At 33.5% G+C, this 20,054-nt stretch overlaps 1 protein-coding gene and 1 long non-coding RNA gene across 3 annotated transcripts; one reads left to right on the top strand and one right to left on the bottom strand.

The window, feature by feature from the left end:
- Positions 1-5,752: 5,752 nt before the first annotated feature.
- Positions 5,753-10,317, bottom strand: LOC131552996 (uncharacterized). The gene is made up of 4 exons (XR_009274094.1): positions 9,386-10,317; positions 9,213-9,285; positions 8,564-8,647; positions 5,753-6,842 (listed from the first exon to the last, which is right to left on the bottom strand). It is a non-coding gene; the product is annotated as an uncharacterized LOC131552996 (long non-coding RNA).
- Positions 10,318-10,414: 97 nt separating this feature from the next.
- On the top strand, positions 10,415-17,697 carry LOC131552995 (uncharacterized). Of its 2 annotated transcripts, XM_058797278.1 has the most exons (12): positions 10,421-11,279; positions 11,401-11,993; positions 13,129-13,244; positions 13,410-13,451; positions 13,535-13,606; positions 13,692-13,757; positions 14,498-14,586; positions 14,668-14,779; positions 14,869-14,974; positions 15,239-15,309; positions 15,573-16,093; positions 17,584-17,697. In XM_058797278.1, exons 3-11 carry the CDS (start codon positions 13,131-13,133, stop codon positions 15,684-15,686), a joined length of 786 nt encoding a protein of 261 aa, XP_058653261.1. In that variant the 5' UTR covers positions 10,421-11,279; positions 11,401-11,993; positions 13,129-13,130; the 3' UTR covers positions 15,687-16,093; positions 17,584-17,697. The 2 variants fall into 2 exon arrangements, 1 of the variants encoding a protein (XP_058653261.1); XR_009274093.1 differs by lacking the exons at positions 14,668-14,779; positions 14,869-14,974; positions 17,584-17,697 and having other exon boundaries at positions 10,415-11,279; positions 15,573-16,055.
- Positions 17,698-20,054: the final 2,357 nt, after the last annotated feature.

Raw genomic sequence — 20,054 nt, 5'->3', positions numbered from 1 at the left:
GTGTTCCCCAAATTGTAAGTCGCTTTGGATAAAAGCGTCTGCAAAATGACTAAATGTAAATGTAAAACTCTCGGACGTATTTTACAGATTCTATGCCATGAACTTTAAATATTTCACATACTTTTAAAAATCCAGCGGTTAGTTGATCCTGATAAGCGCTCGTCATCACAGTTGTTAACATGACGGCTTTCTTCTTTCGTGAGGAATTCGGCGTCACGGCATATTTGTTTCCAGGTGGAACGTTAAAGAATGCAACACGCACGTCTCCCGGAAATCCTGTATAATTCAATCAGTCCGATGACGACATTGAAACTCTTGAAGTGTTTCCACTTTTGTGTGTCATATGTATCAGATGTTTAGCCAACGGTCCGTGGGCGTGACGTCTGAGGCTGAGAATAGGGAAAGCACAGCTCACTTTTTCTGCAAAATAAAAAAAAAATGGACATGACTAATATACATTAATAAATAACTGACAAACGGTCCTTTAGGTTGGTTTGAAAACTACCGATATGTGTGTTGGAGCAGGTTTAGAACAAAGCTAGGACAGTTGCCCTCCAGGTATAAAGTGTTATAAAAAAACTCACAATTCCAGGAAAGTTAGTCTATAAATTATTAGACCAAAGCCAAAGCCATGTTGTACTGTTTTGCTGTTGTTCTGAATATGAGCACAGCTATCATGTGTCCATAGGAACAATGATTAAACAACATGACTGCAATTTTGATATTGCTCTTTTACAACAGTACATTAAAAATGTAATTAATAGTGAGTAGAGATGCATGACATATCAGCAGATGATATATTATTGGCCATAAGAAGGAAAATTCAAACATTGTTACTCCACCAATAACTTAATTTCCACCAACAGTTCCACAGATAATTAAATCTGGTATATTTACGTACAGAGAAATTCATGATTACACGCAGCTTCTTTCATTTTGCAATTTGACAATGGCACTGAGTAGGGCTGTGCGATATGACGATATATATTGGACAAAATAAAAAGTATATCGTTTCATATTATGTTCTATCGTTTATTTTGTGGTGTCGCAAAATACATTGTTTACAGTAATACTTTTGAATCATTTGGATGACTGAGATCTTTACACTCCACCACGAGATCTTTACACTCTTTACATCTTTACACTCCACCACGGAATGTACGCAGATGATACTGTGATTTATGTACATGATAAAACAAAAGAAAAGGTGGCCCAAAAATTATCTATTGCAATGACAAAAATTTTAGATTGGTTTACTCAGTGCTGCTTAACATTAAACATTCGTAAAAATGCATGTATGTATTTTAAAATTAAAAAGGAGGAGGTCCAACCAGATATTAGTTAATGGTGAAAAATTACAAATTGTATCAGATTTTAAGTATCTCGGAGTTATTTTGGATTCTCATCTAACATTTGAAAAACATGTTCGAAAAATAGTCTGTGCAGTGACACCTCAACTTAGAAATTTTAAATTTATAAGGAGTCAACTTTCAATAGAAGCTTCAAGAGTCTTTTTGAATTCTTTGATCTTTTCTCATTTTTCTTATTGTATTACTTCATGGTCGCAAGCAGGAAAATCTACTCTCAAACCTTTATATACTCTGTATAAACGTGCTTTAAAAGTATACGACAAGAAACCTAATAGGTATCATCATTGTTTGATTGTTAACAAGTACAAATTTTTTACTTTTTTATAATTGTTGTTTAATGTACAAAATTGTTAACAATCTTGCACCTTCACCCTTGAAGGAATTTGTTTTCTCTTGTACTGAAAATATAAGACAAACTAGAGCCTCGTCTAGAGGTGATTGTACAGTGAATTTTAGAGTTACTGGTTTTGGTCGTTCAGCTTTTTCTGTAAGGGCTGTTAGTAACTGGAATAATTAACCAATTAATATAAGACAGTGTTCTACCTTAGCACAATTTAAGCTACATTTAAAAATATGGTTAAAGACGAGTCAGGTATGTGACCATTGAGTATTTCTGTATTTTGAATGAAACTTTGGGGAGTTGTAAAATTTAGGATGATGCTTTGTAGTACTTACAGAGGATATTTTGTATAAATTTGGATTGTAGTTTTTATGTGGGATTATATGTTTTTTTCTGTTAAATTTTGGGGGGATTTTATTGTAAATGGTATTATATTGATGTTTTTGTCACATTTGTATTTTCCTGCCCAGGGACAGCAGATGAAATTTAGCTCTGTAGCTAATTCTGGGGCAGTTTTCTGACTGTCTATTGTCCCTGTCAAATAATGAATTAAATAAATAAATAAACGACCAGAACAAAACGAGGAAAAAAGGTTCCGTTTTTCCCCGACTTAAAAATAAAGGGGATTAATATTGAAGACATTGTATGATTATTCCTTAAAGATAAGGTTTTAATAGTTTTAGTAGTAGTAGCCTATTACGTTCTGCCCAATGTCTTCAAGTGAAACCGAACTTTTATTTTGACGGGTTGCCGTGAATACCTTTTACATTTCTGTGTATATGATATGAGGATAGTTTTTCTCAAATGAAACGGTCAAATGCTCATGAAGTGACTCTCAGAGCAGTTCTGGAGATGTTGTTCATGTATTTATGTCCTCATTTAGTGAGACGACAGACGTTAATATCACCGCAAGCGCCGCGCGCTTCTGTAGGAGTAAACAAACCCACGCGTCTGCGCCATACATTAACACAGAGACAAGCAGAAATCATATTTAAATACACGTTTTGCGGCTTAATATTTACAAATAGGAGTGAGAGTGTGCTCACTTGTGTGACATTTGTGTGTGTGTGTGTGCGAACCGGGGCAGAACTCCGCTGTGCACGCGATACAGAGAGCGCGACCATGTAACGTAGTGACAGAAATGACATACCGTCGTGCAAATAAGATAAATAACATAAGGCTATTTAGTTTGTTTAATAAATGACTTCTTTTGTGGTCTGGCGCTATAGAGAAAATAAAATTAACTTGACCTTCAAGGGGGGCTAGGGGTGCCGTTGGGGGCGCGAATCGATCTTTTCCGGTATTTATTTCAGCACGCATTTAAAACAAGATCTGATTAATGTGATTCTTATCATTAGTCTTCTCCACTAGATGTCATCCTTATTTACCGATGCGCGATGTTACAACAGAAAGCCTGTCATTCATTCAGTGCTTATCATGGCGGAGATACTGTTGATGAGAACCTGATGAGAACCAAGAACAAAGCCATACGCTTGATTCGAAATGCTATAGTAATACTATAAATCTGCAGAAGCATTTGATATCATGCATAAGGCGCTATAACTATATTCTATCTATAAACTATATTCACTGAATGTAATAAAAAAAAAGAGAATCGAATCGAGAGCTTGCGAATCGAATCGGGACATCTGAATCGATACCCAGCCCTAATCTATACATAATAAACATGTTAATTATATCTATCATAGATGGATAGATAGATATAATTAACACAGTGAAGACTAATTAATTTACACAATGTATGTAGCGTTTCTTATGTATTGTAGTTTTTGTCCTATTGCTTGCAATTAGTTTCTTATACTTATTTCATCACTGACTTTATTTTCAGTGAGCTTGAGTGTTTTTTTTTTTTTTTGTCTATTTTAAGGCTTGTATTAGTTTGATATTGACATTGGTGACAAGGATTATGAAAATTCTATGGTATCAAAGATTTTAATATAAAAACCTTTTTAAAAGAAAAAAATTACTATATCGTGTGATATATCGTTATCGTGATATAAAATTAGTCATATCGTGATATAAGATTTTGGTCATATCGCCCACCCCTAGCACTGAGCAATAACACACTTCGATTTTAGTTTGTTTGACAGATGTTTTGCCAAAGCAACTGTGCAAAACACAATAGTAGAGAACTTTTATGTTATCATGAGCAGTGTACAAATGTTTCAGTTCATTACGAAACTGTGTTTGTGACAAAGAGTGTGTTTAGTATAATGTGAGCAACACATATATTCCACTCTAGGTTTTCTTTTTCTGCTCCCTACTCACTAAATAGGAGCATTGAGGGCTTTCAAAAAATATGCTCCTCAATTCAGATCAATCCATTCCCCAACCTGCTTCTACTGTGCACCACATACATAATCTGTAATATTGTGAACAGAGTAATACAAACAGTGAAATGTCTTGGACCACCAATCAATAAAATTTGAGGATTGAAACAAATTTTTTTTCTAAATACAATTTTATATTTACCTCACTTTCAGTTTGAGGTCGTGCCTCTGTCCTTAGCCTTCTCAGCTCATTGAGAATCCAGGAATCTCTGAAACAAGATTAACTAATTATTTTTTATGTAAACAATTTATTTTATCTTATAAATAATTTAGAGAAATATAAAAGGTGCTTTGAAATTTTTCTATAAAAACATATATTATATTAGAGACTTCAGATTATGTTTAAAATTATACAGAGTGTAATCAATGAAGCGGCCATTTACAACACTTGCATCATGTCTGCACTTCACTGGAGAACTTTATGTGGTAACATCTAAATGAACTGGTTATTTAACATGATCAACCTGACTGTATTGACAGATCAAAGTAATTTTTAAGATCAGGTAAATATTGGCTCTATAACAACAGCATCAACTTTTTAGAGAGCATATTGTTTACTTTTTATTGTAACTGCTTTATAATATTCCTCATTTTGTGAGAAGTTTTTGTTTAGATAAAATATAAATAACTGAAAAACGTGACTCGAGATCTTCGTCCACTAATTTTTCCCTTACAGTTTTCAAGTTCCTCTCTGAGCCGCTGTTTTCTTCCTGTAGCCCTTCTATTCTTCTTTGCATTTCTTGATCTGATTCATTTACAGGGGTCTTGAAAAGATACATAAGCAGCATAAACATTCATTGTCTTTTGTGGTATTGTGTTTTGAAAAACTGGAATTGACAGTTTTAGTATTTAGCCTACTATTTTTCACCTGTTTTCTTGTGGACTTATGTTTAATTAGTTGCTGCATTAAATGCTGTCCAGTCTTTGTTTCTGTTTTTCTTTTTTTATATAAAAGATTGTCAAAAAGAGCATACTTACTGAGGCTGAGCTGACAGTCTTTTCAGCGTCATCTGAGTTTTTTCGGTTTTACAATTCTTCATTTAGCTTACCGGTACATCAGCACCAGGCTTGCACTCTCTCTTTAAGCAGGTTTTCATCCAGGCCTGACTCTGTACAGGGGTTAAAGCAAAAAAAAATCCTGAGCCTGAACTGTTTCCCGGGGGAGGGGGGAGGGGGCAGCATGCAAAGCATGCAATGACTGTTGCAACTTAAACATTTGAAATGATACTATGGCAAAGTTATGGCTTTCCTTATTGAAACTGATTCTTTTTTCATGAATATATGGTTGACCAGAAGAATGAAAGCTATATCATAAACTTGGAAAATTATGAGCTATATCACCGCTTATCAACACTAGGGGTGTGACAATACACTTAGATCACGAGATAAGACAAAATACATATCATTGGTTCACTAGAACAAGACAATTTTAATGCTATTTTTAAGAAAGTTTCAATGACCAAATATTTGTCTTTTAATAACAAAAAGTAAAAATACAGTTTTATTTTGAAATATTTTAAGTATTTATAACTATTGATTAATAATCAAGTAATCTACTGATTATTTTGACAATTGAGTAAACTGATATTTTTATTAACACAAACAGACCTAAGTGAATACCAGGCTGTAGTATGATTATTTAGATGTAAACTAACGATGATTCACCGTTGAAACAACGGCAGGTACCTTGGTTGAATCAACGTTGAATTACCTTTCGGTTTTGCAAAACGGATCAACGTTGATATTGTGACCCTGTTTCACCGGCGTACCTTTCAAGGGTCGATCGTCGTTAAAATGTCCAAGCAAGCATTCACTTTGGAAATTGTTAATATTGCAATTTAGCTGAAACGTCAACACTGAGATGTAAACTATGATTTTCGGTGCATATTTCGTGTTTTCAGTAACTAATAAAACTTGCTGTACATCAATCGGACGGCATAAAAAAAGAAAAAGAAAAACATTCTAACAATTAGATGTCCATAAATCTGCAGTGCAGTGATGAGATGCTTCATTTTCTAAAGAAAAACTTTTGAACAATTATGCCAAATGGAAAAATAATTTTCTTAGAATTTAAATATACAATATATAGTAACACTTTCACAGAATTTCTTAAATTCTCACTCAACAACAAAGCACTTTATTAAGGGTTTAATGATATATCAATGCAGAGAGGAAAAGCTTTTCATTCTAATTTCATACACTGCAAAGATTCACACAATATATATAAATAAATAATTATAAATATAGTTTGGAAACTTGCTCAAGTCTGTTTGACCAAAAATACATAAACCATCCCATACAGAAGTCCCAATACTTTTGGCAATATAGTGTATATATATATATGAAGAGTTCAGATGCAAAAGCTTCTAAGTGCCATCTAAAATGAGCATTTTTATCAGGCTGCTATGTTTAGGTTCAGTTATTTTACTCTAATGGCAATATATAGGTCCTTTTCTATGCAATTAAAATGAAATAACTGAACATAAATATAGGAGCTTGAGAAAAATGCTCATTTTAGAAGAAAATTTCAGATGGCATTTAGAGGCTTTTGCATCTGAACTCTTCTCATATATATATATATATATATATATATATGATATAGTTTTCATTATATCTAAAAATCAGGTAATATCTCCATGCACCTAACTCTAAAGAGAACACATAATATGCTAGTAGACAGCAGTCCTTGTGCGTGAGAAGTCTGGTGTGGAGGCTGGATCTGGAGCTGAATTCTGTCCAGGTTGTCACAACATCTCTTGATTTTCTGTCTTCACAAAAAGCCTGAAACACAAGTCAAACATTAACAATAATTGTTATGAATGTAATGTGAAGCTTTTACATTCACAACGCTCATTTTGATCTTGGTGGTGAAGTGTGCAGAAAATTCAGCTGGACTGAAATTTAGTCTTTGGTGAACAGTTTTCAAGAGTGCAAATAAGATTTTAAGTTTTAACACTAGAACCGCCACAGGGTAAATTTGACCTGTGGCTGTTTTTCAAATGTACATAACAGATTTTCAACAAAACATTCAAGTCTTCCAGTCATTAGCTTTTCCTAAAATTATGTAATTTACAATCCAATGTTGTTAAAAATTATTTAGATAAACCAGATAAAAAAAACAGAGCTTTTAGACCTATAAGCGCCGCACGGATCAAATTTACCCGCTATATAATGCATGTATTTTCACGCTGTCATTTTCTTGACGCTTGTGTTTTAACATCGTACATTTCTAGGCAATGCCTTTCACTCACCGATTTAGCGGTTATCAGTTTAAAAAATAATGTCAAAATGACTAAAAGAATGCGATTTATGGAAGGTCGGTATTAGAAACACTAAATTCCATGAGTGATGGAGAGTCTGATGGTTAAGTTATGCGTCCTGGGTCGGCTCAGCATCTGACGGCTCATCTGACAGTGATCCAGACATCATATTTAGATATTTTAGCCTAATGTTACTCATAATTGGTCAAACTTTGGTTTTATTATTTAATTTTTGTTTTGCCATATCGTTTATTGTCTGCTTCTGTGTTGCTATTTATTCTAGTCTGGCTGTTTCCTGAAGAAAAAAAATCTAAAAAAATCTATTACATCTATGATGTAATGAATAAAACATTTTTTTTGATTACCCGAAGTTTATTGGCGGTGTTCTATTATTCAAATTATGAATGATATAACTAAAATTAATAATTGGGCCTAGGTGAAGCTGTGTGCTTGAATTTGTCATAGCATCTTCCTATGCAGTGTGGTCAATTATTATTGCTCATTATTGTCTATTGGCTATTTTAGTAATTTAAATAACGTGGGTTATCCTAATATATTGATTAATGACATTGTATTATAATATTACACCACCCAAATATTTACTTACTAACCTTTATGGATTAGTGTAGGCTGCATTAAAAAGTCTTGAACATAAAACAACAGGGTAAAAACATAGCTGACGACTAGACAATCATTTCATGACTCTAGACACTTCTTTGTGAAGACAGTGGCATAATACAGTGAAATAATATGTTCTTGAGCCATATAAAAACAGTTGCCATGTGTGTGGGTAAAATTTACCCGCTGGCGCTGTAGGTATACAGCGACCTCTGGCGGTTCTAGAGTTAAGTACCTTTCAGGCTTGTGTGAGGTTTCCACAAGCAACAAAGTCTACTTGAACAAACACGTTAGTACATTTAAAGTCTAGAAAATCAAACTTATAATTCCCACCTTCACCATCGATCTGGCAGATGACCATTACCGACCGTTTCACTTTGAAGTGAGGCACAGTCACGGTACTCGGTTCTGTCTTACCATTATGAATTTTAATTTCCAAGCACTTTTTTTATTATCATCTGTGTCTTGTTTTGAATTATGTTGTACCTCTCTGGTTGTAATGTCCTCATGCAGTGTTAAACGAGATGGCCTTGTAAGACATACAGGACTCCAAAAATATTTTATATTTATTTTATATATTTTTTAATATCTGATAAACTTTTGAATGTTTGAGGTTTTACTTACTAGTCAGATGCTCATAGTGTCTTGGAGATGTTCTTCGACAAGAGGTCCCCTCCAACTCTGCTGCACGGCCATCAGCATGGAAGACTATAGGAACATAAACAATCTGTCACAGAGCCAACAATAGTATACAATGTCAGGTTTATTAGAAATAAACTACGGCAGGGGGTGAAATGCAGAAATGAGAGAGAATAATGAACAGAACATATACAAAAAAATCTTAAGAAATGAAGATTTACGTTTTTAGGTTTTAAAGATGCATGATGATATAGGTGAAATATATTGGGAAAAATGCATATGAAGTTATTTAATATGCTTTCTCAGATCGCCTATGTTTCCAATATCTCTCTCAGCAGCATTAGAGGGATTTTTCTAAAATCACAGTACAATTTTTATCAATATTTGTCTACAATGAAAGATAAAAATGTGTTTGAAATAACGTTAGCTTCAGCCCATTTTAGTTCATGTAACCAAGTTGATTAACAGTACAGTGCATACTTTTAGGTTAAATTAATTAGCTTATTCCAATTCATCCATTAACAAATTGCCAGCAAAACATTTACAAAGCTATAAAAATCACTCATCTACACACAATCTGTGATTAAAATCCCAAACTTTCATAAATAAGAGCTCAAATCTATAGCTAGCTTACCTCTTATAGTTAGCCTCTGGTTAGCTCACGGTTGTGATGCTAACGGACTTTTTCCGATGACAATGAACCATTTCTGTAAAGTAAATATTCAACAGAAGCGTGTCCATTACATGTAAGAAAGTGTCAGGAACAGTTGTATGTATTATTTGTGTAATTTTAGGGACTAAACTTACCTGAAAGCAGTAAAAACAACAGTGAGAGACGGAGATTTTTTGCTACTTGTCAGCTGAGTTGCCGCCCCGTTTCCATGGAAACTCCTTCCACTCCAGTTTAAAAGCGCCTCGAATGTTCAACGCGCGCGTCCATCAAACACATGAAAGTTACGCAGCGTTTACATAAATAGTACCAGTATCTATAATATAATAATAGCTTTAATGGTAAACGTTTTTTATACAATAATTATAATTCGGGACCGACCTAGCAGTTTTATTGCGCAGCAGCTCTCTCACTCACAGCGACCTCACTCAGAAAGACGATCAGGATAACGGTCATATTTTCAAACTTAAAATGGCGCGCACAGTTTCATTGGCCAGTTTCATGAATGACAGCCAGATTAACCAATCATGATCAAAGCAAATAAGTTAAATAACCAATAGGAATTGTTTCAGCGTGGTAAGGAAGCGCAATGTGTTTAGTTTTGTTGATAATAGTTATACCAGAAGGTTTCATGATAAAAATGTAAAATGATAATAAAATAATAATAACGATCTTAATAATAACTTAAAAGGCAGAAATGATTTATTCTCTACATACATTAAGTGATTCACATACAGATCTTGTAAAAAAAAAAAAGTTGATTTATAAGTGTTTTTATTACCCCTTTTCTACCATTTAGCATTAAACATTATTTCAACGTAGTTTCAACATTGAAACAACAACTGTCATTATTTCAACCATATTTCAACGTTGAAGGTTGGTCATGTACCGGTTGGTTTTCAACCGTTAAGCATTAAACATTGTTTCAACGTTGAAATACGAACTGACCTTATTTCAACCATATTTCAACGTTGAAGGTCGGTTATGTGCCGGCTGGGAATTGGCTCAAATAAAATATCAAAAGCAAGTAATTACATGGTTATTACATGTTTTTTTTAACACCGTTAAAATACATAATGTAATATGCCTATACATAATATGAACATAACCAATTTAAGTAAATTATGTATTATAACATACCAGCAGAGGGCGACAACGGCCTGGTGATGTTTCGCTTTACAGCGTGATTAAACGATGTTTTAATCCAATACATTTTAATATTTGGCCAAATGCAGAAACGTTTATACTTCTATACAGAAATCACGATGTAGCTACAACATGGCATTTAGACATAGGTTGACTTATTCTCTTTGTTGGCAAAGGTTTATAAATGATTTACATTACAAATCTAGTAAGATAATGCACATTGTTTTCCCAGATGAACTTTAAGCAATTCTCACAGCATATACAGAGGAAGAGTTTAGCCCCTTTCACACATACAGTCTTTACTGGTAAATTACCATTAGATCATACGTGAACAGGACCTTTTCAAAAAGCCCGGTAAATTTGTTCTGGCAATCATATTGTTCTTATGGAGATGACATGATTACTCTGAGCTGTTTACAAAGCTCCGCTGCTTTTTAATTATTTTTTTCCCATGTAAATATGCGCTAGATGGACTTTGACCATCGCGCCTCGCAGCTTTTTGTCGCGCTTCTCCATTCATCAGGGCTGCGACTCTGCCTACTATTACACGCGGCACGTCTCGTGTTTATAAGAGCAAAAAATTCTGATTGGCTAGTAATGTTAGTTTGGTTGAGAGTGAAAGCTGTGCTCCTCTCATACCACTGGTAGGCGAACTCATGAACTCCACAGTGATACCAACAAGTTTTTTTTAAATTTAGGATTTTTTTTTTTTCACAGCCAAACGCTGCACGCCGGAGATCCGGTGTCCTGACATTTTATCCTACCCGTCAGATTTTCCTACCAGTGCTTACTGCACATGCGCACTTCGATATTGCATCATTTTTGTCACGCTGAACAACACGCCCATAATTTTGTACTACTCGCGCGTGGATTTCTTAATGTAAGGTAAGTTTGTTATTTTTATTATACCTAGACAGCTAGCAGTAACGAGAACTGTTTAATGTCACATTACGTAGCCAGCTAGCATCTTTGTTAGCATTTTTCATTGAAATTTTTTTTTTTTAAGGTAACGTTATGGAAGATAAGTGGGAATCGCTGTATAAGCTCCTCTCAGTGGGAGCGTACCCATCAGAGTATGACAAGTCCAGAAGGCAGAACCTTCGTAGATATGCACTCAAATTCAACCTAAAGGGTAGTTATTTTGACTTAAAATTTCAATTATGTTTATTGCTATCTTGATCTTTCATTTCCAGCAATGCCAAACAATGCCAAACGCCCTTTTAGTGTACTTCAGTCATGTTTCACTTTAATGTAGATGGAGAACTTTTTTATGGAAGTAGGAGAGTGATCAAAACTAAAGAGGAAGCTAGGATGATCTTTGAAGAATTGCATTCCTCTCCAATTGGTGGGCACACAGGGATAGGTAAAACACGTGCTGCCATCTGTGCCAGATTTTACTGGTATGGCATGTGTGTTGACATAGAAAATTGGGTATGTGTTATTTTATGTAGTTATTTTAGTGTGTGTGTCAGCACATATATATGTGTGTATATGTATGTATGTTTGTAAGTATATATTTCTTTCTGATAGGTACTGGAATGTGATCTGTCAAAAGTAGGAAAGCCTTTGACTGCTGTGCAGACCTTACAGTGCATTGAGGTAAATAAGTGCAGTATAGGGTCAAAAAAAAAAAAAAGGGCTGGTTTTCAAGCATCAAAACACGTATTTTGCGAATACATTATAATGTGTCCTGTTAAATTAAATAGATAAAATAAATTATTTAAATCAGAATCAGAATGAGCTTTATTGCCTGGTATGTTTATACATACAAGGAATTTGTTTTCGTGACAGAAGATTCCACAATGCAACAGAATGACAGTGACAGAACAAAAACACAGATAATAAAAGAATAAAGATAGAATAAGTTAACAGGGAATAACAATATTCAAATTGACAATTGTATGTACAGGTATATTACAATAGACAGTTTTTTTTATATTATATAACATATACGTATAACAACATAACATTTTATTTTTTTCTATCATACATTTTAAATAAATGTATTATTTATTATTAAAAATAAATAATAAATGCACATTTTTACCATGATCTACAGAAGACAGAATAAAATGTCATTCAGTGCAACAATAATTTATATCTTGCCATGCATATTTAAAAAGAATAATTTAATGACATATTAAAAGAGTAATTTCTTGTAATTGTACATTTTTAAACTTTGCCATTATCCTAGGTTTTGCCCATTTATCAGCAAGAAGTTTTTAATCATTAAAACACAATACAATTTAGTATGGTCACTTATTCTTTGATATATTTTAATATTTACAGGTCAGAATAAGTATGTTGTTTCATTTTTTTTTCTCCATAAATATGAAAGTTACACTGAATAACAATGGAACATTATTTCACCCACATTTTGACATTCTATTTTCCCAAAACATATTTAAAAATATTAAAGTTGACACTTTACTTTCATTTAATGTGCTTAGGTTTGCATGTGGATGGTAGGGACATGTCCCTACCAATATTTTGGGAGGACAGAATTGTCCCTCCTAATATTTCATCAAATTCAATCACATTATTTTTCATGTATACTTGCAATGTGGGGGTAGGGGGTGGGTTGTTGTCTCTTCCAACATGAAGACCAAACCTACGGCCTTGACTGTTTGGCACGTTCATTTTGCACAGTTTATTTTATGTTGGCTCATTGGCCCTGTCAAGTTGATTAATTAGAAAAAGTATTGACAACACTAACTTTGTCTTTCTTTTTCAGTAATGAAGGTCTGGGCTGCCAACATCAGCGGTCAGGTAGAAGCAGTTGTAGGGCCATATAAGCTCTATGACTCTTCTTTTTACTCACTGCAAGGGACCGAGTGGCTTTCTGATGAAGTAAGACTCGAACTGTGAAAGAAAGTTTTTATTTTTATGCTATGGGCTATTAAAATGACTTGTAAACCCAGAACCCAATTTTAAGAGTCAACCAACTGATGAAGATGTTTTTTTTTTTTCACAAAAACAAAGTTTATTTCTATTAATGCATCTTTCTTAATATAGGTAATTGATGCATACCTGCACCTGGTTATTGAAAAACAACAGGTATGTATAGAATGTCTACTCAATGAGGAATACTAATCTCTTTTTACATACTTCCAGATATTTTTTTTTTTTTTTTTTTTCAGAACCATGTCCACCAGCTTTGTGCAGTTGTTGCATCTTCGTTGTTTTCTGGACAGTTCAGATGCCTAAAGAAGGTAATTTAGCTTTCCAAAAAGTAAAGTAGATATTATTTACATGTTTTGGAACCATCACAGACTTCTTATTAAACACTCTTCACAGATGAAATTCCCCATTGAGGACATTTGGCTGTGCCCTGTGAATGTTGGAGCACACTGGATTCTTGTGGTGCGTGTGTATTTTTTAAGTACATTGCAGGTGAAATTATATTATAAAATAATTTGGTAACACTTTCTATGAAGCCCTTATTTATAATACATTATAAAGGTATTCTTAAGTTACTATAATGAATGCATAATGCATTATAAAAAACCTTATAAAATGTATCATCTCATGATTATTCCTAAGAACAGTTTTAATGTATTATAATACTTATACTTTTTTTAAATTGTAATATCAGTTTGATTATTTTGATGGTACCCTTTAGACAGCTGTTTGATAAGTAACTCTGCAACTACATGTCAACTAGCAGTCATTAGAGTATTAGTAGAATGTCTGCTAAAGATCTGCTAACACTTTATTTTGATGGTTCCCCAACAGACATACTGACTATAAGCAACTTTGCAAGTATGTCAACTTACTCTTCCAACTCTAACCTTAACCTAAGCCTACTAATACTCTAATGAGAGTTAGTTGATACATAGTTGCAAAATTGATTATAGTCAATAGACTAAGGGGATCATAAAAATAAAAGTTTTATATATATATATATATATATATATATATATATATATATATATATATATATATATATATATATATATATATATATATATATATATATATGCGCATGTAAGTCCTATGCAGACATTCTTTAATGCTTTAGGTCAATAATTTAAAGGTTTATTTATTCCATTGGTGATCTAAAAAATATTACATATTTATGATTACATGACATTACATTCTAGATTATCATCATGCCTGAAAAAACACTCCTTCTGATCGACCCAATGGGAAATGAAGGTTCTTATGAACGTAAAATTCTGCGGAACTGGAGGTAACATTGTTAGAACTGTTTCATCTTTGTTTAGAATATTTTTTGATGCTATTCAATTCTAAATGTCTCAACCAAATCTAGGAATTTTTTAAAACTGAGAAGGTGTGATGAGCAAACAGCCCAGTGGCAATTACAGACCTTAAAACACAACCAGCAGATGGATTCCAGCAGTTGTGGAGTTTTGGTATTGAATGTATGTGTTCCAATATTTACAAAAGAGGCTTCAGGTATGAAAATGTTATAATGAATTGGATTAATACCGTCTGTCAATTAATGTTTCAGTTTGCTGAACAATACTTGCTGACAGGAACGATCAGCCATGTTCAGACTACGTCTGAAGCAGTTAGCTCAGCACGCATGAAAATAGCCTGCACACTTAGATGTCGAGGTGCGTGCTGTTGTAATTCTGTAATACCACTGTAATGTATGTCATGTAGTATACCTCTGTAGATGCTATCTAGGCGATAGAGGAAAAAAGTCAGAGTAGAAAATAAGTTGAAAGTGACAGAAAGTAATGCAAGAGTGATTTATTGTCATTTCAGAACACACCTGAGATTGTATTTTTCATGGTGTGTATATTGACGTAGTACATTGACATGATTGCCCAATGAATTCATATTTAACAATTTAATGTTAACAAATTTGTTTATAGGTAATGCGGAGGAGTACTGTGTGGTTTGCAGCATGCTGGAAAACGATCCCAACAAAAGCATGATTGAAATGGTATACAAACAACATGAAACTACTGTTTTTTTTTTTTCAGTGTGTGTGTAGTTAAGTGTCTTTTAAAATTTATTTTTTGCTCTTTAGATGAAAAAAAAAAAAAAAAATCATTAATTGGAAAGTTTGAAATATTTATACTTTTATATGGAATATTTAATATATCATATTGATGTTTAGAATAAGTTTTATATATTTTTATATTCTAAATTGTTTTACATATTGATATACAAATTTACTAATATATTCATCGATTTTATTTTCAGGTACAGTGTGAGAGCTGCAATAGATGGGCACATTTTGAATGTTGCAAATTCAAAAAGAATAGCCTAAATGTGTTTATGTGCAAAAAATGTGTGGGGAACAAATTAATTCTTTAAAATAATTTATGAATATTGCGCTGCGTAACTTGAATCAGATCATTCTGCAGCACTATGTGGTCTTATTTTGTACATATTTCTATTAATAATAGCTGTTGATTTGCATATTTTTTATTATGTGCCTCTGTGTTGTATGATTTTGAACTTTTAAAATGAATTTGACTGAATGAATGTATTTCACTCTTTTTCATCTTGTTCTGCATTATTATACATCATCTCAATAACTAATCTTTCAAATGTATATTCAAATTTAAAATTCAATAAAATTCAAATTTATATTTATATTATCATATGTTTTTAGGGTGAGTTTGTATAACATCTGTCCAAGAACTACAGATTTAAAAACTGGGACAATCTGATGAGGTATTTTGCGCTGTAAAATTATCCTACCTGTGTATTTTAATAAGGTATTTTTGTAAAATCATCCTGTGTATTTTAATAAGGTATTTTTGTAAAATCATCCTGTGTATTTTAATAAGGTATTTTTGTAAAATCATCCTGTGTATTTTAATAAGGTATTTTGCTGTAAAATTATCCTACCTGTGTATTTTAATAAGGTATTTTTGTAAAATCATCCTACCGTGTATTTTAATAAGGTATTTTTGTAAAATCATCCAGCTGTGTATTTTAATAAGGTATTTTGCTGTAAAATCATCCTACCTGTGTATTTTAATAAGGTATTTTGGGCTGTAAAATCATCCTACCTGTGTATTTTAATAAGGTATTTGGGGCTGTAAAATCATCCTACCCGTGTATTTTAATAAGGTATTTGGGGCTGTAAAATCATCCTACCCGTGTATTTTAATAAGGTATTTTGGGCTGTAAAATCATCCTACCCGTGTATTTTAATAAGGTATTTTGGGCTGTAAAATCATCCTGTGTATTTTATAGTGGTAGGACAATCTGATGAGGTATTTTGCTGTAAAATCATCCTACCCGTGTATTTTAATAAGGTATTTTGGGCTGTAAAATCATCCTACCCGTGTATTTTAATAAGGTATTTTGGGCTGTAAAATCATCCTACCCGTGTATTTTAATAAGGTATTTTGGGCTGTAAAATCATCCTACCCGTGTATTTTAATAAGGTATTTTGGGCTGTAAAATCATCCAGCTGTGTATTTTAATAAGGTATTTTGGGCTGTAAAATCATCCTACCGTGTATTTTAATAAGGTATTTGGGGCTGTAAAATCATCCTACCGTGTATTTTAATAAGGTATTTGGGGCTGTAAAATCATCCTACCGTGTATTTTAATAAGGTATTTTGGGCTGTAAAATCATCCTGTGTATTTTAATAAGGTATTTTGGGCTGTAAAATCATCCTACCCGTGTATTTTAATAAGGTATTTTGGGCTGTAAAATCATCCTACCCGTGTATTTTAATAAGGTATTTGGGGCTGTAAAATCATCCTACCTGTGTATTTTAATAAGGTATTTTGGGCTGTAAAATCATCCTACCTGTGTATTTTAATAAGGTATTTTGGGCTGTAAAATCATCCTGTGTATTTTATAGTGGTAGGACAATCTGATGAGGTATTTTGGGCTGTAAAATCATCCTACCTGTGTATTTTAATAAGGTATTTTGGGCTGTAAAATCATCCTGTGTATTTTATAGTGGTAGGACAATCTGATGAGGTATTTTGGGCTGTAAAATCATCCTACCTGTGTATTTTAATAAGGTATTTTGGGCTGTAAAATCATCCTACCTGTGTATTTTAATAAGGTATTTTGGGCTGTAAAATCATCCTACCTGTGTATTTTAATAAGGTATTTTGGGGTGTAAAATCATCCTACCTGTGTATTTTAATAAGGTATTTTGGGCTGTAAAATCATCCTACCTGTGTATTTTAATAAGGTATTTTTGGCTGTAAAATCATCCTACCTGTGTATTTTAATAAGGTATTTTGGGCTGTAAAATCATCCTACCTGTGTATTTTAATAAGGTATTTTGCGCTGTAAAATCATCCTGTGTATTTTATAGTGGTAGGACAATCTGATGAGGTATTTTGGGCTGTAAAATCATCCTACCTGTGTATTTTAATAAGGTATTTTGCGCTGTAAAATCATCCTACCTGTGTATTTTAATAAGGTATTTTGCTGTAAAATCATCCTACCTGTGTATTTTAATAAGGTATTTGGGCTGTAAAATCATCCTACCTGTGTATTTTAATAAGGTATTTTGGGCTGTAAAATCATCCTACCTGTGTATTTTAATAAGGTATTTTGGGCTGTAAAATCATCCTACCTGTGTATTTTAATAAGGTATTTTGGGCTGTAAAATCATCCTACCTGTGTATTTTAATAAGGTATTTTGGGCTGTAAAATCATCCTACCTGTGTATTTTAATAAGGTATTTTGGGCTGTAAAATCATCCTACCTGTGTATTTTAATAAGGTATTTTGCGCTGTAAAATCATCCTGTGTATTTTATAGTGGTAGGACAATCTGATGAGTTATTTTGGGCTGTAAAATCATCCTGTGTATTTTATAGTGGTAGGACAATCTGATGAGTTATTTTGGGCTGTAAAATCATCCTGTGTATTTTATAGTGGTAGGACAATCTGATGAGGTATTTTGGGCTGTAAAATCATCCTACCTGTGTATTTTAATAAGGTATTTTGGGCTGTAAAATCATCCTACCTGTGTATTTTAATAAGGTATTTTGGGCTGTAAAATCATCCTACCTGTGTATTTTAATAAGGTATTTGGGCTGTAAAATCATCCAGCTGTGTATTTTAATAAGGTATTTTGGCTGTAAAATCATCCTACCTGTGTATTTTAATAAGGTATTTTGGGCTGTAAAATCATCCTACCTGTGTATTTTAATAAGGTATTTTGGGCTGTAAAATCATCCTACCTGTGTATTTTAATAAGGTATTTTGGGCTGTAAAATCATTCTACCTGTGTATTTTAATAAGGTATTTTGCTGTAAAATCATCCTACCTGTGTATTTTAATAAGGTATTTTGGGCTGTAAAATCATCCTACCTGTGTATTTTAATAAGGTATTTTGGGCTGTAAAATCATCCTACCTGTGTATTTTAATAAGGTATTTTGGGCTGTAAAATCATCCTACCTGTGTATTTTAATAAGGTATTTTGGGCTGTAAAATCATCCTACCTGTGTATTTTAATAAGGTATTTTGGGCTGTAAAATCATCCTACCTGTGTATTTTAATAAGGTATTTTGCGCTGTAAAATCATCCTGTGTATTTTATAGTGGTAGGACAATCTGATGAGTTATTTTGGGCTGTAAAATCATCCTGTGTATTTTATAGTGGTAGGACAATCTGATGAGTTATTTTGGGCTGTAAAATCATCCTGTGTATTTTATAGTGGTAGGACAATCTGATGAGGTATTTTGGGCTGTAAAATCATCCTACCTGTGTATTTTAATAAGGTATTTTGGGCTGTAAAATCATCCTACCTGTGTATTTTAATAAGGTATTTTGGGCTGTAAAATCATCAGTAGTAAGTAGCCGCCAGCAAATGACAAAATGATTAATTGCTTTGACCTTTCGTGACCTCATAATATTATTATTATTAATAATAATAATAATATCCATATGTGCCCCTTTGATCTCATAACAAGTTTCGGATGCGGAAATCGGTCAAGCGTGAAACTCCGGCGTCATCCGGGAAGAGCTATGTTATCCGGTGGTGGAAAAAACATAAATGAGCTGTCAAGTATTGTTTTGAAGATATTATACTCATCCGGTGGGGGTTTGTCCATCTGTGGACCACGTGGTAGTGGTATCCGGTTGCATTCTGAGGGGGGCGCTTAGATAAATAGGCCGAGGTATTTCTGTGGGGAATCAGAAAAGTGTTGTGAAAACACATAGACATGAATGCCTCATACTCACCTAAAACTCCTGAGAAGGAATGGGATGAAGAGATGATGGAAAATCTGACTATGGCACCGAGAAAACCGTACAGCGGTAACTTGTGCTTGGCAAGGTTTCTCCGCGAAAATTCTGAATGTACGAGAGACTAATTTTTCCTGATCAGCGGACGTATATTCGGCTACATATTCCACAAATCGGATCGAACGGTTACGCCTACACGCCTGACGAAACCGGCGAATTTGTGCAGGATCAAGACCCCTGCCTGGTATTTCCTGAAAAAGATTGGCAATTATTTTTCAATCGTATCTAGAAAGATCTGAAGGATTGTGGAGAAGAGCCTTTGTACGTTGGGGAGTGGGATGGGGTAGCTCCGAATATCCGGTACCGAGTGGTCGGCGACCATGCTCAAAAGAACCCTGAGGACTGCGTGTACATATTCGCCTGCGAAGACAAGACAAAGCTTAGTGGCCTTTCGGAGGGTGACAAGCATAAAGAATATCACGAAATGTTCAGCCTTAAGTTTTTGAT

The sequence above is a fragment of the Onychostoma macrolepis genome, chromosome 14 (assembly GCF_012432095.1).
Source record: "Onychostoma macrolepis isolate SWU-2019 chromosome 14, ASM1243209v1, whole genome shotgun sequence".
Classification (NCBI taxonomy): Eukaryota; Metazoa; Chordata; class Actinopteri; order Cypriniformes; family Cyprinidae; genus Onychostoma; species Onychostoma macrolepis.
This window is presented reverse-complemented; position numbering and strand designations above follow the sequence as displayed.

Excerpts from the sequence above, each read along its gene's own strand:
- LOC131552995 (XM_058797278.1), top strand. The coding sequence starts at position 13,131 with ATGAAGGTCTGGGCTGCCAACATCAGCGGTCAGGTAGAAGCAGTTGTA. Across the intron at positions 13,245-13,409 it reads CCGAGTGGCTTTCTGATGAA|GTAATTGATGCATACCTGCA; the intron begins GTAAGACTCGAA and ends TTCTTAATATAG. Across the intron at positions 13,607-13,691 it reads AGTTCAGATGCCTAAAGAAG|ATGAAATTCCCCATTGAGGA; the intron begins GTAATTTAGCTT and ends CACTCTTCACAG.